This window comes from Carcharodon carcharias, chromosome 15 (genome assembly GCF_017639515.1).
Source record: "Carcharodon carcharias isolate sCarCar2 chromosome 15, sCarCar2.pri, whole genome shotgun sequence".
In the NCBI taxonomy this organism is placed as follows: Eukaryota; Metazoa; Chordata; class Chondrichthyes; order Lamniformes; family Lamnidae; genus Carcharodon; species Carcharodon carcharias.
Genome location: NC_054481.1, coordinates 9,701,908 through 9,720,607, shown reverse-complemented (window position 1 = coordinate 9,720,607; position 18,700 = coordinate 9,701,908). Strand labels below are relative to the sequence as shown.

The 18,700-nt window shown below is 43.7% G+C and overlaps 1 protein-coding gene across 1 annotated transcript in view; it reads left to right on the top strand.

The window, feature by feature from the left end:
• dnah3 (dynein axonemal heavy chain 3) overlaps positions 1–18,700 on the top strand; it is a 170,740-nt gene that overhangs the window by 17,969 nt on the left and 134,071 nt on the right. Inside the window, exons 2-6 of the mRNA XM_041206203.1 lie at positions 4,012–4,231; positions 6,792–6,861; positions 11,237–11,417; positions 16,959–17,148; positions 17,986–18,181. Of these exons, the coding sequence (XP_041062137.1) occupies positions 4,012–4,231; positions 6,792–6,861; positions 11,237–11,417; positions 16,959–17,148; positions 17,986–18,181 (857 nt within the window). The remainder of the gene's footprint in view (positions 1–4,011; positions 4,232–6,791; positions 6,862–11,236; positions 11,418–16,958; positions 17,149–17,985; positions 18,182–18,700) is intronic.

Here is an 18,700-nt window from a genome sequence, read left to right as displayed (position 1 = left end):
AAATTAAATCAATTAACATTCAGCAGTGTATGGGAGAACAATGGTGACCTCACTGCTGGGCATACATACCTGGCTAATGGCACCCCAGCCTCACCGACACCAGTGGACCTGGGCACATGGCGCCTCTCCAGATCCAGGGCATCCTGCTCGAAGCAGCTAAGAAAGGTGATCTGCGCCTGGCCACCGCCAATCCTCATATGCTCTGCAGCATTATGAACATTCTTCTCCTGAAAATGAGAGACGAGCATTGATTAGTGCAAATTGCACATGGACTCTCTTTATGCACAGCCCACCACAACCAGAGTAGAACATATCAGGGCTCCAGTGACTCCTCTCCCTGCTGCTGCCGAACACTCACACAAAGATGCTAGACCTGTTCCCCAACCACCTCCCCCCCCCGTCCCCCAACTCCCACCCCAGCCGACACATGCTGCCTACATTACATTAGGAACCGCACGGCGGTGGGGGGGTAGCCGATCTGCTGGGTTAAATGCCCAATGCCAACATGGTTCTCATCCTGCCAGAGTGCAACAAGTCGTTAAAGCGCTTGCGACACTGGATCCAGGTGCGACGCACCATGTCGTGGGAGGTCACCACCTCCGCTACCTCCTCCTAGGCACATTTCATCACGTGGGGAGGCCTCCTCTTCCTACCCTGGGGAACCAGCACCTCCTGCCGTGCTGCCACCTCCTCGAGGAGGGCAGCAAGGCAGGCATCCGAAAAACAAGGGGCACACTGGCCCCCTGCCCAACCTCCGGCCTGGCCTGTCCTGCTGCCCTACCCTCCAGCCTAACCCGCTCCACTGGCCTACCTTCCGGACTGGCCTGCTCACCAGAAGCCCTCTGGTGAGCCCTTCCACTTGCCATTGTGCGCAGCCTTGCAAAGGCTGCCAGCGCTTCATATAAACAGGCTGCCGGGTTGCCATCGGACCCGGTGGATAGTGTACTCCCGCTGCCGCTCGCCCACTCTTGCTATCCCCTGGAGTCACGCCTTATACTGGGCGGGCCTTAATTGGCCCCCCTGTGTAAAATGGCGGTGCGGGCGGTGATCTGGTCCGCGTCCGCTCCAGCTCCCGCTCCCTCCCCTCCCCATCAACCAGAAAATTCAGCCCCTGAATTTCTGGACTCTGGATATGTATGGCTTACTAAAAGGGGTTTAGTCTAGACTTCCAGTGCTTTGAATCTTTAGAACAGAGGAACACAAACAGTTTTTGTGCAAAGTATTTTAATGTTCTGCTGAGAGCTAGCTGATGAGAGAAGTAACTTAATTTGACATATGTTTTGTTCGTATTTTATATAACACCTGTCTGACCACATGTGCTTGCAGTTTCCATGTTCACTGCTACATTTCGTTGAAAACAATTTGCCTTTCAAAACCTTTAATTCCATTCTCAGCATCTCCTCTGGTGATCTGGCTCACTTTTGTCAGCTTTCCATGTTTAGAAGCTTCAACACAAACATGCATTGCATTTCCCCATCGTAGATGTATTGATGCACCCGTCCTCTGTACCATCAAGCTATCTTATTTTGGTTGAGGCTTAATAGATTTAAGGTTCAACGCTCCAGTGCTGTTTACTCGGGCTCGTTGGAGATTTTAGTGTATTCAAACATAATTTGTTTACTTATTGGTACGTTTGCAAATTCCAGTGCAAGTCTCTGAGAAACTCTCAAAAGGAATGTTACAGTTTTAAAGCAGCCACTGGCCTGTTAATTTCTTAAGGAATATAACCCAGTGTATAACACATTTTGCTGTTTTGTTTGAATTTTTTGACATCAGTCAAAATTTAATCTTTTCAGAACTCCAAACAATCATATTATAAAATGAACTCAGAACCATTTGAATAAAAGAAAATAGGAATGATCCAAGTTTTCAAATTGGTATGAAGAATCTTCAGTGAATCAACGGCACCATATGGAATTTATTAGTATACAGTGTCCGCCATGTAGCACCGATGTGCTTTGTTTTCAGTACCAATGGTGCAGTTAGCTCAGTTGCATTTATTAAGTGCAAGTTGCTATGGGCACAGCCAGTGTTCACTACTGCCAAGAGTCCCAGTGTAGGTTGCTGCAGGCAGATAAGAAAGTAGTTTGGCCAGATTATTAAGTCCTACAGAGGAAACAACTATTTATCAAACCTTGTGACCCGCACATTCACTATATAAAAGTAGCTAATGTGAGAACCAGGCAGAATTTTGTTGTGCTTTTTAATTCCTGTTTTTAATTTTTACAACACTGTTGTCTGTTATGTTTTGCTGTTCTTTTTAAAAGCCAGGAAACAGGATCAAACCATCTGAAGCAGCACTGCTACTACAACACTCCTGGTATTGTAAAGAAATATGAGAGTACATCAACAGACTGCTCTAATTAATCGCATGGACAAATAGACCTTAGTACTATTCCTCATCATTTTGTTTCTTCCCATGATTTAGCTGTGTTGGAAAACGTTTCATTACTGAAAGATGGATTAACTTCATTAAGACCATAATCTTGAGATTATCACCTGGTGCTAGCATGTCTTGTACTTTTCACCAAGATTGTATGTATTGCATCCAGTAGTTGGTAGGAGTACTGATTGGCAGCATTTGTCGCTGAAATTTTGACTACTGGAGTCCTGGTTTTTAGATTTATTTTTCCTGCAGTTTTTTTTTCCCTTGAATGTTTCTGGTTTGGGGATTTTGCTGTTATGTTATGAGTTCTTGTGTGCAAAACAATTTAGCCTAGCATGCCTTGGGCAAAGAATAAAGCTTTTTTTTTTGGATTAAGCATAGAATTTTCACTATGCTGCCTTCCTGTCATTTCAAAAGACTAAACCACCAAAAGGTTTATTCATTGTTATGAGTAACAGCCAGTTGTTGAAGTCAGTTCACCTAACAGCAACTTTGAACCAGTTCATGAAGGGCTTAAACAGATAGCCAGGTCAGTTAAGTCCTTATCATTTCCCCGTGGAAAGCTGTCAGCAGCCCAAGGTGACCCTGCACTTCCTCCATCTGACAGGCTTTTCCATAAACCATTTTGACAGTGGAAACAGAGGCAGCTGTTAATGTTGTTTTTAAGCTATCCATCAGGAACTATTGTCGGATGATTGTGGCGGGATGTTTGAAGTCAAGATTTGGCCAACTTGGCACAGCGCAGCCACAGAGACGTACTCCAGTGGCATGTTGCTGTCCACAGCTGACATAAAAGCACACACAATCATGATTGAAAATTTGTAAGTTAAAGTGAGTAAATTATTTGTAGTCAGTTTTGACTGAGTGCTGACGTACAAAATTGGTTGAGCTCAAATTGATGGTGTGGTCATGACCATTCTGTTTCCACTATCCATTAGGATTAGGTTTAATATTTATTAAACTAAGTAATAGACACTACCATAATAACCTTTACTTGCTTGGTTGTACTGAATTTGAGTATTGCTGAGAAAAGAGACATGCTGTCGAAGCTTTTTAACTTGCACTCTTCAGGATGGATGCAAGAATGCCAAATTTCAAAGGGAGGAACAATTTATTCTGCACGGGAAAAGGGTGCTGATTGATTGTCAAGCCAACTCCATTGGTCAAGGTGTTGTGATGGAGAATGCATCTTGTCCCCTACACTTCTGTTTAATTCAAAAAAGGGAAATGCCTGTACATGTTCCTTTTGCCTGCAGAGGACGGGTCCCTGCGTATGAAGACATGTAGCTTCTAGCAAGTGTAAATGAGCCGCATTACAAGCCCAACTGATAAACTTAAGTTGAATATTTGTGTAATTCATAGCACACTCTCTTAATATTCTTATAGAAACCTGGAGGACCTTTAAATGGATGTTTTCTAATCAATCACCAGCTGCTTTTAGTAATAACTGGATGACAGTGTTGCTCCTCTGAATAGATTTTCATTTTTGCATAAAATCTTGTACAGGAAAATAGAGTGAGCCGGTGTCTAGTTCATAGTGTTCACTTACGTAGGATGCATTTGAAAATTTTACTGACATGCAGTTTTATTGAAGGTTCTGTATCTATAACCTATTTGCTTTTCAGACTGTATTGCGTCATAGCCGTCATCCTCCTATAATGCAGGATATATCATGGCCTTTGGCGATTCCATTCAAAGAGCAACGCTACTATAGAAGCCCAAGTGAATCAATAGGCAATAACTACACACCAACAGCAAGCAACCTGAAAATTAAAAATTTGAAGAATGCGTTCCGAGCTGACAAGGTGGCTGCAGCAATGCCGTCCTGTGCAATGAAATATTATGGTATCTTTTCATGAGGGGAGTGAGAAATAATACAAAAATGCTAGGTATGTTGATGCATTTTCTTTATCCCCGAGAAGTACAAATAGCCATTCGTCATTTTTGTCACACAAAGGGGTGTCTCTGTCACAAAATGGGATGTTTTTATGCAACTTGTGCCATAATTGTGTCACAGTATTTGATCACAAAAGACATGTTGAGCACTTTTGTTTTAAAGGCACAATACATGCAATATTTGAAGAACACATATATATGTGATCTACAAAAGCTTTCCGAGACTCTGTGAAATGGCAGTGGTAAATAATTTCTTCTTTCCAAATAGTCTATGGGCTAGGTAAAATCTGAAACCAAGACCATCATTCAAAGGGATGCTTGTCAACTGAAAGCCATGAAACAAAATGTTCCCACTCTTCTTCCTCTTCGGGTGTCAGCTTCAGGTCTTTTTTTTGTTTCTTTTATTTGTCATAAAGTGACAATTTTTCCACTGTGGGAGGAAAGTAAGCAATGAAAAAGACTGCATCTTGTTTATTTGCTTAGAACACTTTTGCAAAGTTCTCCCATAGTTTTGGGAGCTGTTTATTTATAGATTTTTTTTTTTGGCCTTCATATTCTGCTTGCAGAAACTATTTCCTTTCAAACAGCCCTCGTCACAAATGTGTGCTATGTAAAATTTGTCAGGAAAGGACAAAAAAAATCAGTGACATTGGACTGTCCAACATGAAAATTGGAAGGACAAAGAATCCACGGCCATTTATCCTTTCTTGAAGTTGAAGCTTAAAATAGATCCCATAAAGAGAGCTTACCATTGGGTTTAAATTTTGGATTATCTCCAGCAAAATAAGTGATAGTTCATCAATCAAACAAGTCACCGTTGACAACAGATGGAGAAAAGCACCGCAATAGCCAAGGAAGGAGTTGACATTATTGCTTGTGGGTACCGTCTATGTTAGCTATTGATGCCATAGATTTTCTGAAAGTTGCATGTATGTCATCACTCACATTCAGGCTTTGGATGGAAGAGAAAATTCCAGCTTAAATAAGCTAAAACCTCAGGCAGGTTCCCTGATTGACCTTATATGTGTTGGCCTCTCACTTAGCTCCACTATCAGTAATAGAACTTTGAGACGTCTTAGCATTACGCTTTGGAAAGAAAACAAAAGACTTGCATTTATATAACCTCTTTCATTACCACAGGACACCTGGAGCACTTTACAGTCAATTAAGTAGTTTTGAAGTATGGTCACTGTTGTAATGTAGGAAACATGGCAACCAATTTGCACACAGCACACTCCCACAAATAGCAATAACTGGATAGTCTGTTTATTTTGTGAAGTTGATTGCGGGATAAGTATTAACCAGGACACCAAGGATAATTCCCTTCTCTTCAAAAAAGTGCCATGGGATCTTTTAAATCTACCATAAGAGGGCAGATAGGGTATTGGTTTAACATCTCAACTGAAAGGCAACACCAACTGACCAATGCAGCATTCTGTCAGTACTGCACTGGAGTGTCAGCCTTGATTTTTGTGCTCAAGTGGGACTTGAACCCAATACTTTCTGATTCAGAGGCAAGACTCAACCACTACAGCTGGCTGTCCCTTGAAGTGAGGAGTATGTTTCCATGGAGTACACCTTGTGGCAAGAACCAGCGTGTGAAGTTTTTTAATGTGGGGAGGCTAGTGTGCAGCAGCTACCACACATGGGGCTTTGGCTGACCAGAAGACTCTCCCGCTCCTACTGCTTGCCGTAGGTATGGTGGAAGGATGTGCAGGTTGATAATCAACCTGGTTGGCCATGTTATGCATGCACCTTCTGTGGCCATCAAGTCCCAGAATGGGAGTTGGAATCTGGAGCTTCTGGCTCAGAGACAGGAATGTGACCCACTGCACCCCATGACCTCCATGCAAGAACAGTACCAATTGAGCTAAAGCTGATACTCTGGAAATGCCTAACACCCTTCACTTACTTTCTATCTTACTCTTTGAAAGCTTTCTCAAAAGCAATCTCATCAAGTATATCTTTGCTTCTAATTCATCTTATTCTTTTCGTGACTTTTCCTTCTCCGTGAAGTGCTTCAGGACATTTTGTTACATGAAAGAGCTGGGTGAATGTTAAGTTGTTGCCTTATTGGAACTTATGGCTCACATGGAATTTGCACAGCAGCTGGCCTCATCTTTGGAGTGCATCAAGTCCTTTGGATATAACAACGATAACAATTGGAAGTGGCTGCTACGTGAAGGGGAGAGTTATGGATACAAATAAGCAAAGATACTGATAGGCGGTGAATTTTCTCAGTTTCGGTTGACTTGAAAGATCAGTGGAAATCCTGGTTTACGTATATAAATGGGGCACTTGCTGATCTACTGCCAAAGTTACGCTGGTTAACTGGGAGAACCATGGAAGAAATTCCTAGCTAAAGTCTTTTAAAGGGACCTTGCTTCTATTATTTTTCATGGTTCCTCCAAACATTATGTGTGATTTCTGAAGCATTAGCTTCAGTTGAAAGAGTAATCACCATTGTGGTAACCTGTTTTTCTGGATTAACCTTAACTGATGCATTCAGCTGCAAAAGCGTATCAACCTGAGCTGAAGAGTCGAAAGTTTTCAGCAAGAAGCAAGACTATCAGTGAAAGGTAATTTGTCCTTTCATATCTCTTCCGATTGATAGTTTCTAAAATTTCAATTATTTGCTTTATTATTTTTTTGAAACTACAGATGATTTCTTCTACTTATGAAACAATATGACGGCAATAGCAGAGATAGAGCTTAAAGTACTATAGGCCTGATTTTGCAACTTGTGTTTCCTGGTAACACAACCCCTTATAAGTAAGCATTTTCCACTGTTCAACTCTATAATCTGCAGTTTTTACAGGATGCAGAGAAGTTAAGTTCAGAATGTGTTAAGGACAGCTATTTTTGTATCTATCGAGGTTAGGAGCTCAAATGACTATTGAATTTAATCTGATTTTGATCAGCCTTTGTGATATTTTCTCTTCCATTGTTAAAGTCTATATCTGCATGGTACCTAGGGAAGAATTCTGACAAAATGCTGCAACTTGTGGTCCGATGGGATTTTTATCTTTTAGTATTGGACTTAACATGTTAGACGACAATTTTTAAAATGATAAGTGTTGCATTTGCCAAGGTCTAGAAATTTGGGAACAAACATTTTTTGGGCACCTTGCCACAGAGTGGTAACAGATTGCACTCAAATGGGGAAATCTAAGGAGCCCAGGAATTTTGGACCTTGACCCTCATTATCTGTGAAAGGTAGGAGCCCAAACAGTTTTGTGTTACGCTTTTCAGGAGAGAACTTCGCAGGGGTCTGCATGTTGATGGTGAATCTTGGATTGTGATTAGGAGGGGTGGGAGTGCAAGTTTGGGGGGTTGCACATAGGTCACTGGAGCAGGATTGATGGTTAATGATAGTGCTAAACCTATTTTTCAATCCATAGCATTGGTTTTCCCAGAAGCAGTAAGTATTTTTTTTATTATTCATTCTTGGGATGTGGGCGCTGCTGGCTAGGTCAGCATTTATTGCCCTTGTTCAGGGGGCATTTTTTTTTAAGAGTCAACCACGTTGCTGTGGATCTGGAGTCACATGTAGGCCAGGCCAGGTGAGCACAGCAGATTTCCTAATTCATGAACCAGTTGGGTTTTTTAAATTAAACAGTTTCACCACTTTTAATTCCAGATATTTATTGAATTCACATTCCACCATCTGTCATTGTGGGATTTGAACCCAGGTTTCAAACCTGGATTACTAGTCCAGTGACAATGTCACTACACCACTGCCTCCCCAAGCAATGGTGTTGGCCAAAATACTAAAATATCCCTTTATGCAGACTGTTAGATTTGAATTTGTCTTGCACATCTCAGGATTGGTTTCTTTTTAAGCGAAAGTTGCAAGAGAGAGCAGAAGCAAGAGAGAGCAGAAGCAAGTGTTCAGCCAGTTATATTCATATGTTAATAAACTTATGCCTGCTTCTAATGTGAGTAAACCATGCTTCTTAATTAGCCTTTGCCAAAATGACTCCTGTTGGAGCTTGCACCAGAATGATGTGCGCAGCATGGATACATTTTGGACAAGCCCAGCTGCAATGGAGCCAAATTTCTAACTCCTTGAGTTTTAACCTAACAGGATTTTCAAAGTGAAAGGAGAATTTCAAATTACATGCTTGGCTACTGACATTGGTTCAATGTTTTCTTTTTGTTTCTGGCCTTCGGGATATAGATGTAAGCCAAAATGAAACAAAAGTCTAATTTTTCTGATAGCCAATTAGGATCCTATAAATTAATTTTGGTCACCTCATGCTCAACTGTAAATGTAGAACCATAAAATTATCCATAGTTCATAAATACATGTGGCTTCTGTAATTATTGGCGCAATGATCAGGCTGCTATTTAAAAGATATTTTTACACTTAAAATGAAAAATAAAACAATCCCGAGATGTGTGGAGCAATCTCAAATCTCATCACTGTGCAATGGGATATTGTAATCACGCAGTACACAGATCATTTTACTAAATAGATAAAGTTCATATATTGTTGATAGCAACGGGGGCATTTAATCAGGTGGGTGGGTGACAGGTGGGGACCCCGCCATCTTCTGGCCTCTGCTTGATTAGGTTCGTGGTGTGAAGGCTTGTGGATTGCCTTCCTGCCCCACCACCAATTGAAGCCATTAAATGGGCAATTAATGCCCACTTAAGGGTCTCGTCCAGATACTGCTGATATTCATCCAGGGGGCAGGAGACTCTCCTTATGAGAAGCCTGAAAATTGCAGACTTCCCTGGGGCGGGAGTGGTTTCCTCATTCAAAGGCTTTCAGTGCCTGATCAAGGGACCCGGCATCCGGAAGTTAAGGACCCACTGAGAGCCTACTCCCTCTGCCATGACCCCAACCCCCTCCTGCCATCACTCACTTTGTGGGGGTAGATGGTGGTGTAGCGGTAAGGTCACCGGATTAGTAATCTAGAGACCCTAGCTAATCATCTGGGGGGCATGGGTTCAAATCTGACTGCAGCAGCTGGTGGAATTTAAATTCATTTAATAAATCTGGAATCATCTGAGTAATGGTGACCATGGCCACTATTATCAAAAATTGTTGTTAAAAACTTATCTGGTTCACTAATGCCCTTTAGGGAGAGAAACGTTCTTACCCAGCCTGGCCTACGTGTGACTCCAGACCCACAGAAATATGATTGACTCTTATCTGCCCTCTGAAATGGCCGAGCAAACCATTCAGTCCAAGGCAGTTAGGGATGGGCAACAAATGCTGGTCAGCAACATCGACATCCCTTGAAAGAATTAAAATAATCTGCTCTGTGGCCTGAATCCCTTGGTGATCCTGGGTGCATTACTGCCAGCAGCCACCACCTCCCTGGTGGTGCTGCCAAGCAAGGAAGAACTGCTGGTGCAAGGTAGAACTGCTGGCCTCTGATTGACCTGATCTGACTCTCTTGGGCCTTTGATTCCGGGGAAGGACCGCCACTACCCAGTTAAGTGCCTGATTGGCAGCTAATGTAAAGGTCTTCTTGAAAAGAAGTGAAATGGGGCTCTTGTCGGCTCTCCAGCAGTGGGTGAGACTTCCTTCCCCTACATTAAATTCCACCCAATATCTCCTTATAAGGGAGGCATAATAGTAATATCACTGCACTAGTATTGCAGAGGCATTCAGATACCACCACCACAGCAACAGACGGAATTTAAATTAATTTAATTAATTCGGAATTGAAAAGAAGTCTTGGCAATGATGAGATTGTCGTTAAAACCCACCTGGTTCACTAATGACCTTTAAGGAAGGAAATCTGCCATCCTTACCTGGTCTGGCCTACACGTGCCTGTAGACCCACAGCAATGTGGTTGTCTCTCAGTGCCTTCTGAAATAGCCTAACAAGCTGCTCAGTTCAAGAAGGTGGCTCAACATCACCTTCTCAAGGGCAATTTTGGATGGTTAACAAATGCTGGCACTACCACTGATGTCCACATCCCACAAAACTAAACAAAAAAGTGACTCTCTGTCATACCTTGTTTCATAAGCTCCCATGGGATGTTTCATTACATTAGAGGCACTACAAATTGTTATTGGTCCACTATTTCTAAAATTGTAAAAAGTATTTTAAAATTCTTTCTCGTAATGCCATAAGCTAAGCCATAACTCCAGTGAAATTTACAATCAAAGTTGTCTTCATATTATGCTCTCTTGGGTCAAAAGTGCTTGTTTGAATTTTAAATGAAGAAATCTCTCTTGCACCACCATCAATAAAAATCCCACAAGGAGTTATTTTTTATTCATTCACAGGATGTGGGCATTGCTGACTAGGCCAGCATTTATTGCCCATCCCTAATTGTCCTTGAGAAGGTGGTTGTGAGCTGCCTTCTTGAGCCACTGGTCCATGTGGTGTAGGTACGCCTCAGTGCTGTTGGGAAGGGAGTTCCAGGATTTTGACCCAGCAATAGTGAAGGAATGGCGATATATTTCCAAGCCAGGATGGCATGTGGCTTGGACTTCAAGGTGATGGCGTTTCCATGCATCTGCTGCCATTGTCCATCTAGATGGTAGAGGTTGCGGGTTATCTGGAAGGTGCTGTTGAAGGAGCCTTGCTGAGTTGCTGCGGTGCATCTTGTAGATTGTACACACTGCTGCCACTGTGTGTCGGTGGTGGAGGGAGTGAACGTTTATGGATTGGGCACCGATCAAGTGGGCTGCTTTGTCCTGGATGGTGTCAAGCTTCTTGCGTGTTGTTGGAGCTGCCGTCCAGGCAAATGGGGAGTATTCCATCACACTCCTGACTTGTGCTTTGTAGATGGCGGACAGGCTTTGGGGAGTCAAGAGGTGAGTTGCAGGATTCCCAGCCTCTGACTTGCTCTTATAGCCACGGTATTTATATGATAGGTCCCGTTCAGCTTCCTGTGAATGCTAATTCCCAGAATGTTGATAGTGGGGGATTCAGTGATGGTTATGCTATTAAACGGCAAGGAGCATAAAACTGTTTTTTGTTTCAGAGATTCAACAAGTCGGCATGGAGCCCCTGGCCCTTCTGGAGCATCGGATTCTACACCTCCGGCAGGGGAGGTGTTCCCTGGAAGCCGACCTATGACGCCAGTGGAACAAATTAATCTAATTCTTGAACATGAAGAAGAAATTGCTGAGCTAGAAGGAGTGCCTTCTGATCGAGATTATGAGGTTTTTTTATTTACACACTTTTTTAAAGAGGGATTTGCATTCACTTACTGTACCAACAATGGAATGAAATTGGAAAGTATCACCATATAATTCATACTTGGACAATTGCACAAATGGGAAAAATGACCCATAGAAAATTGCTCATTATTTAGCTCAAGGTCTGATCAGTTTGTTCAGCTCAGTTAAAACATTGAGCCCTTTATGTTCAGTAGTCGAAAAACAATTGGGCTGGTTTTGACTGTTGAACTGCTGGTGAGATGAAAGTTCACGCAATGTCAATATCTGAGTTAGTGGCTGTGAGTGTGGGATCAAGTGATGGTGTTTATTCTTCATCCACCTCCTCTACCTCTTGAACTTCAGGCTCCTGTGCTGGTTTTTGGCAAAGTGGCAGCTATTCTGTATCTTTTTTTATTTATTCATTCATGGGATGTGGGCATCGCTGGCTAGGCCTACCCATCCCTAATTGCCCTTGAGAAGATGGTGGTGAGCTGTCATCTTGAACCACTGCGGTCCATGTGGTGTAGATACACCCACAGTGCTATTAGGAAGGGGGCTTCAAAATTTTGACCCAGCAACAGTGAAGGAATGGTGATGTAATTCCAAGTCAGGATGGTGTGTGGCTTGGATGGGAACTTCCAGGTGGTGGTGTTCCCATGCATCTGCTGCTTCCGTCGAGTTGTTGGAGGTCACGGGTTTGGATGATGCTGCTTGGTGAGTTGCTGCAGTGCATCTTGTAGTTGGTACACACTGCCGCCACTGTGCCTTGGTGGTGGAGAGTGTAAATATTGTAGGTGGTGGATGGGGTGCCAGTTGAGCGGGCTGCATTGTCCTGGATGATGTTGAACTGCTTGAGCGTTGTTGGAGCTGCATTCATCCAGGCAGGTGGAGAGTATTCCATCAGACTCCTGATTTGTGCCTTGTAGATGGTGGACAGGCTTTGGGAGTCAGAACGTGAGTTACTCACCACAGAATTCCCAGCCTTTGACCTGTTCTTGTAGCCACAGTATTTATATGGCCAGTTCAGTTCAGTTTCTGGTCAGTGGTAACCCCCGGGATGTTGATAGTGAGGGATTTGGCAATGCTAATGCCATTGAGTATCTAGGGGTGGAGGATGGTTAGTTTGTCTCGTTGAAGATGATCATTGCCTGGCACTTGTGTGGTCGAATGTTACTTGCCACTTGTCAGCCCAAGCCTTAATATTGTCCAGGTCTTGCTGCTTCAGTATCTGAGGAGTTGCGAATGGTGCTGAACATTGTGCAACCATCAGAGAACATCCTCCTTTCCTGATTTTATGGTGAATGGGAGGTCTTTGATGAAGCAGCGGAAGATGATTGGGCCTAGGAATGCCTGAAGTGATATCCTGGAACTTAGATGATTGACCTCCAACCACCATAACCATCTTCCTTTGCGCTAGGTATGACATAACCATTGGAGAGTTTTCCCCCTGATTCCCATTGACTCCAGTTTTGCTAGGGCTCCTTGATGCCACACTCAGTCAAATGCAGCCTTGATGTCAAGGGCAGTCACTGTCACTTCACCTTTGGAGTCATGCTTGATAGAGACTGTTGGTGGTTAGTGAAGGCCTAGTGGTGACATGTGTGAGATTAATGGTTCATTTGTAAGGATCCAACCTGTGTAAGATGCACTCACTAGCTTGACTTCTTATGTCATTGAACTTTCTTGCGGCACTGCGCCCAGATCCCCGGAGTTAGACTGCTGCCATTGACTGCAATGATTATCTGTTCCCACTGTCTTCATGTCTGCCTGGAGGATCTCCTGGCTCCCTAAGGGAAAGAAACTGCTCTCCTCCTCTTCCCCACCTGTTTGAAGGCCTCCAGTACTGGAGAACCTTAGAGCATGCTCCCTGGTCTTTTGTGGCTTTTTTCACCCCTCTTTCTGCTCAGAGACTCTTCCAGTTGCATCAACTGTGCCAACTAAAATTCACCCCCCACCCCTGCCCCCATTTAAGAAGCACAGACTGGCTTTAAATATTGCAGGTTAGCCTTAGATGGTGCTAGCTTTGTCAATAATTAGACCCATGTTGAAGTATGTAAGCCGGTTAGCGGTGCACTTAGAGTTGGGCTGCATGCCTATATGATTTAAATTAGCAGGCACCGTGGAGTTTTCATGCTGCCTGCATCACAACAAAAGGGTACAAGTTGACTGTGCATTAGTAGGCTAAGCCAAGTTCCCCCAACAGGGTCCATTTATAGTTTTAAAAGAAAGAAACTGAATTCAAGTTTTACTTGAAGACAGATAAATGGCACATTCTGGTGGGAAGAATAAGGAGGCCACTTATTACTTGGAAGATTCAAGTCCAGATGGGATAGAGGAACAAAGGGATCTTGGAGTACGAATACATCAGTTACTAAAAGTGCACCCCAGGTTAACAAAGCCGTAGGAAAAGGCATACTAAGCACTAGGTTTTATTTCTAGGGGGATAGGCTTGAAAAGTAGGGAAGTTATGCTGAAATTGTATCAAACCTTGGTTAGACCACACTAGACTGGTCACTATTATGAAAAAGATAGAGAGGGTGGAATTTTCTGTGCTCATTGGCGTCGGACATCATTGCGCGTGCGAGCGGACAATATGATGGGAAGGCCAAAAATCAGCTTCACGCTGTTGTGAAACCAGTTTGTGATCGTCCACTCCGCCCGGCAATGGTGGGCGCCGGAACTTCATTTTAATACATCTGCATGGCATTATAACCCTTACTCGCCAGAATCATCCCCCCCATGTTGGATCATCCAGGCACATGGGCACGATTGCATGCCAACCAACGCAGTTCACAACTGTATATAAGCGCACCAGGCGAGCTGCCCTTCGCTTGGAACTTTGAGGTTTGTTTGCCTACCTTGCCTCAGGCAACACTCAGTCTCCAGCGCCAGGCTTCGCAGGCAGCACCACATCATTTTTAGGGAGGTTCATGAGCAGGTCTCTACCTACCAGACCAGCTGTAAGGCAAAGATCGCTTGTCAATGGCTGCAGGGCTAGGGCTTGCTTGGGGAAGGGGGAGAAGTGGCCTCAGGCCTGTGAAGAGGCTATAGGGCGAGGGCTAGACTGGGGGAAGGGGGTATCCCAGGGTGTGTGTGGGGGCACATGTTGATCTGTGCAAGTGGCCCCAAGATGGTGAGGGCTGAGGAGGCAGCCTCCAGAGGAGATGAGGCCAGATGGAGATGTGAGGGTCTGTGAGAGAGAGTAAGTGGTGATGTCCCTTGAGCTGGCAGCCAGTGAGATGCCAGCCTTGTGACTGTGTGAGTTTAGAGTGATGAGATGGCTGCCTTATCCTGGCAGCATGGATGAGATCATTCATCCTCTATCTGCACTGGATGGCCAGCCTCTTCCATGCAGCATAGGCACTGACCACCACTGTCACTGCCTCCCAAGCCGGAGCAGTGAGATGTCGGGACCTCTTGCGGCCAGAGCGGGGGTGAAGGCCTCTCGGCGGGCCTCCAAAAGGCATTCTAGTGACGGGTCACTGAACTCTTCTTGGCTTTCAGGGCCATGTCTTCAGTGGAGCAGTCCCGGGCTGCAAGCATTGAGAATTGTGTGCACGGCTGCAGTTTAGATATGGCATCCAGAGTAAGGAAACAGTGAGGTAACAGAATGGCAAGCGATTCAGAGGCCGCCCACCAGCGAGACAGCGTGTTTCCTGTGGCTGCATAATTAATGAGGCAGGAAGCGGAGCGACAGTGCGAAAAGCCGCCATTGTGGCTGGTGGGTAAAACGTCCTTTTTCCTGCCCGCTACCACTCTTCGTTCAGATCTGGGATGACTCCACCCAGAAGCACTGGAAAGGATGCAGAGGATATTTACAAGAATGATACCATAAATGCGGTGGGTATACAGATCAGGAAAGGATTAACAGGCTGGGTCTCTTTTCACTGGAAAAAAGGCTGATGAATGGCCTAATAGAGTTCTTTAAAATTATGGGCAGAACTTTATATCCTGCTGTCCACTGCACGCCCGACCCAATCGGGAGTAAAATAGTGCGTGATGACTTCAGGTGCGCGTCCCAACGTCATCACACACTCGTGCGATTTTCCTGTTGGCGGGCGTGGGTGAGAGTCGGCAGCGTACCCGCTGACAAGAGGCCTATTAAGGCCCTTAAGCAGGTAATTAATTTATATTTTCCGCTGCCCGCTCAACCGTTCGTCTGGTGGGCGGGCGAATAGGCCAGGTGGTCTTTGCATTTTTTACAAAACCTCTTCCACAGACGGGATGACGTTTCCAATGGCAAGTTTAAAAAAAAAAGGAAAAAATTTTTCAACTTCGTTTGAAACGTCCCTCATGTGACTGAGTCACATGTGGGGACACGTTTATATCATCTTTTAGATCTTTATTTTTGTTTCCCCAATTCTTCAGCTCCCTGAGGCAGCTCTGCGTCCTCAGGGAGCTTTCAGCGTGTGGTCCCGCGCTCATGTGCAGACTTCTGCGCTCGCCCTCCTCCTGCACCCACCCCCCCCCACCCCCCCCCATCCCACCCCGGCAGTGCTGAGCGTTGCAGCGCACGCTTCACGCCTGCTGGCCGTTAATTGGCCAACCAACGTGAATTCAGGAGGGTGGGTCAGGGGCCAATCGTGGGCGACAGACCTTTTCCTGGCCGCTCCCAGGCCTGCTCGCTGCACCCACCGACGAACTGCCTATGACAGGTTTTGATAGAGTTTTGTGGGAAAGAGCATCCCTAGAGGTCACCAATATAAGATGGTCAAGAAATCCCCATCGGGAATTCTGAGAGTGGTAAGAATGTGGAACTCACTACCACAGAGAGTGGTTGAAGCGAATAGTATCGATGCAATTAAGGGGAAGCTAGTCGAGCGTTTGAGGGAACAAAAGTAGAAAATGCTGGAAAAACTTAACAGGTCTAACAGCATCTGTGGAGAGAAAGACAGAGTTAACGTTTCGAGTGCGTATGACTCTTCTTCAGAGCTCTATTTTTGTTTCTCCAATTCTTCAGCTTCCTGAGGCAGCTCTTGTGGAAGCTTTCAGTACGTGGTCCCGCGCTCATGTGCAGACTTCCGCGTTCGCCTTCCTCCCGCCCCCACCCCGGCAGTGTTCCGAAGAAGAGTCAAACGGGACTCGAAACGTTAACTCTGTCTTTCTCTCTGCAGGTGCTGTTAGACCTACTGAGTCTTTCCAGCGTTTTCTGTTTTTGCTTCAGATTTCCAACATCCACAATATTTTGCTTTTATCCGAGCATTTGAGGGAGAAGGGAATAGAGGGTTACGATGGTAGATTTAGATGAGAAAAAAATGGGAGGAGGCTTGAGTGGAGCATAAACGTTGACATGGTCTAGTTGGGCTGAATGGCCATATATCCTATGTAATCCAGTGTTCATAGAAAAATGAAATTGTACTGAAATGTAAACAATGAAACAAAACATACTGAAAGTGTTAGACACACCCTTAACTAATGGGATAGGATTTGCAAAGTACTTTATTGCATATTACATTTGTTTTATTTACACTGATACATGGTGGATACATGCCTGTTGAGTGTTTGACACCAGAAGAGTTAATTTCCCTCTCTATATTTTCACAGAGATATAGCTACTACATTGATCATGGCATCCAGCCTGATATGATTGAACCACAAAAGCCTGAACAAATAAACCGAATAGAACAACTTTTGCCAAAGGAGCTTAGAAATGTTCCAGATTTGCAAGAGCTACGCGTTGAATTGCTTGAGGAGGTTCATAGTGACTATGACAGCAGCCTTAGGAAAGCTATTGGTAGGGTAATTTCCACAGTTCCCAAATAAATAAACTCCTCCTATTATGAATCAATAAAATTTTCTATGTTTCTGTCAGCAGATGAGTATACTAATTACCTTAAATAATTTCCACACACTTCAAATGTCCCTGAATCGTATCCAGTGTGGCAGTTGGATTAAATCACAACGTGCTAGGGAAATTAGCCTGTAATACTGAATACCTGAAAACTGATACAAACAGAATTTGACTAACAATGAATGGTACCACAACAATATCGCTGTAATTATTGTAGAAAAGCATGGAGATTATCTAACCGGGAGGTACAATGTGATTACTTGGAGTAAGAGAACCGGATTTTTAGATGTGACCTCTTCTGTCTTTTCCATATAATGGGAATTAAGTTTCAATGACCTAAAATACTTTGAAACCTAATTGAAAACAAACAGAAACAGAAATACCTGGAAAAACTCAGCAGGTCTGGCAGCATCGGCGGAGCAGAGCACAGTTCTTTTGAAGGGTCATGAGGACTCGAAAGCATCAACTGTGCTCTTCTCCGCCGATGCTGCCAGACCTGCTGAGTTTTTCCAGGTATTTCTGTTTCTGTTTTTGTTTTCAATTAGGTTTCAAAGTATTTTAGGTCATTGAAACTTAATTCCCATATATGGAAAAGACAGAAGAGGTCACATCTAAAAATCCGGTTCTCTTATTTCTGTTTCTGTTTTTGTTTTGGATTTCCAGCATCCACAGTTCTTTGCTTTGAAACCTAATTGAACCTGGTGACAAATTTTACTTCAACATGTATATTTCTATAACATGTTTGTAAATTAATTCAATGCTTTATTGCAATTTTTTCAGTTAACTACATCTTAAAGGATCCTTCTGAACGGATGCGGCTTTTTGTTTCTTCTGTGCCTCGATCTTTTCCTCATAGAGTCGTTCGTGCTCCAGTTCCTTGGCACAATGCGTACTGTAAAGCTAAGGCTTGGAATGAATCTCACCTCTTTGTTATCAATCCAATGATGACTTTACTACAGGAGTTCTGGTACACAAAGTAAGACAATCAACTGTAGGCTGACTTTTTGCTCACCTTTTGTCCAAATTACTTTACAAATAATGCACAACTTAGCATTTACATCAATAAGTCAATTACCTAATCTGTTCACTTTTGTACAAGTTGTGTGTCTTCATTTGTGTTAACCCTGGCTTCTTAATCCAAGATTTTTTGGATGGTGTACAAATATCAGGGTTCATGTTTTTAGTTGAAAGCATGGATACAATCCCTGCTGTAAATTGGGTAGCTTTTCCTCATTGACCTGTTTTACACACGAATATTTGTGAGGTATCGGAGGCCCATGCTTTAGGATATACGCAGCAGTAATTGTTTTCAGGAGAGGAAAGGAGAACTTTTTGAAAGCATCTATTGAAAAGAGAATTTTTCAAATTTGTGCTCATTGTAGCTTTACATGGTGGCTGCGCATTTTGGAAATTCACAAGCAGAATGTCTATGCTTTCTCATCTATTAAATTTAATAGACTGAAAATCACAGGGGGTGCTGCAGTTTCACAAGATG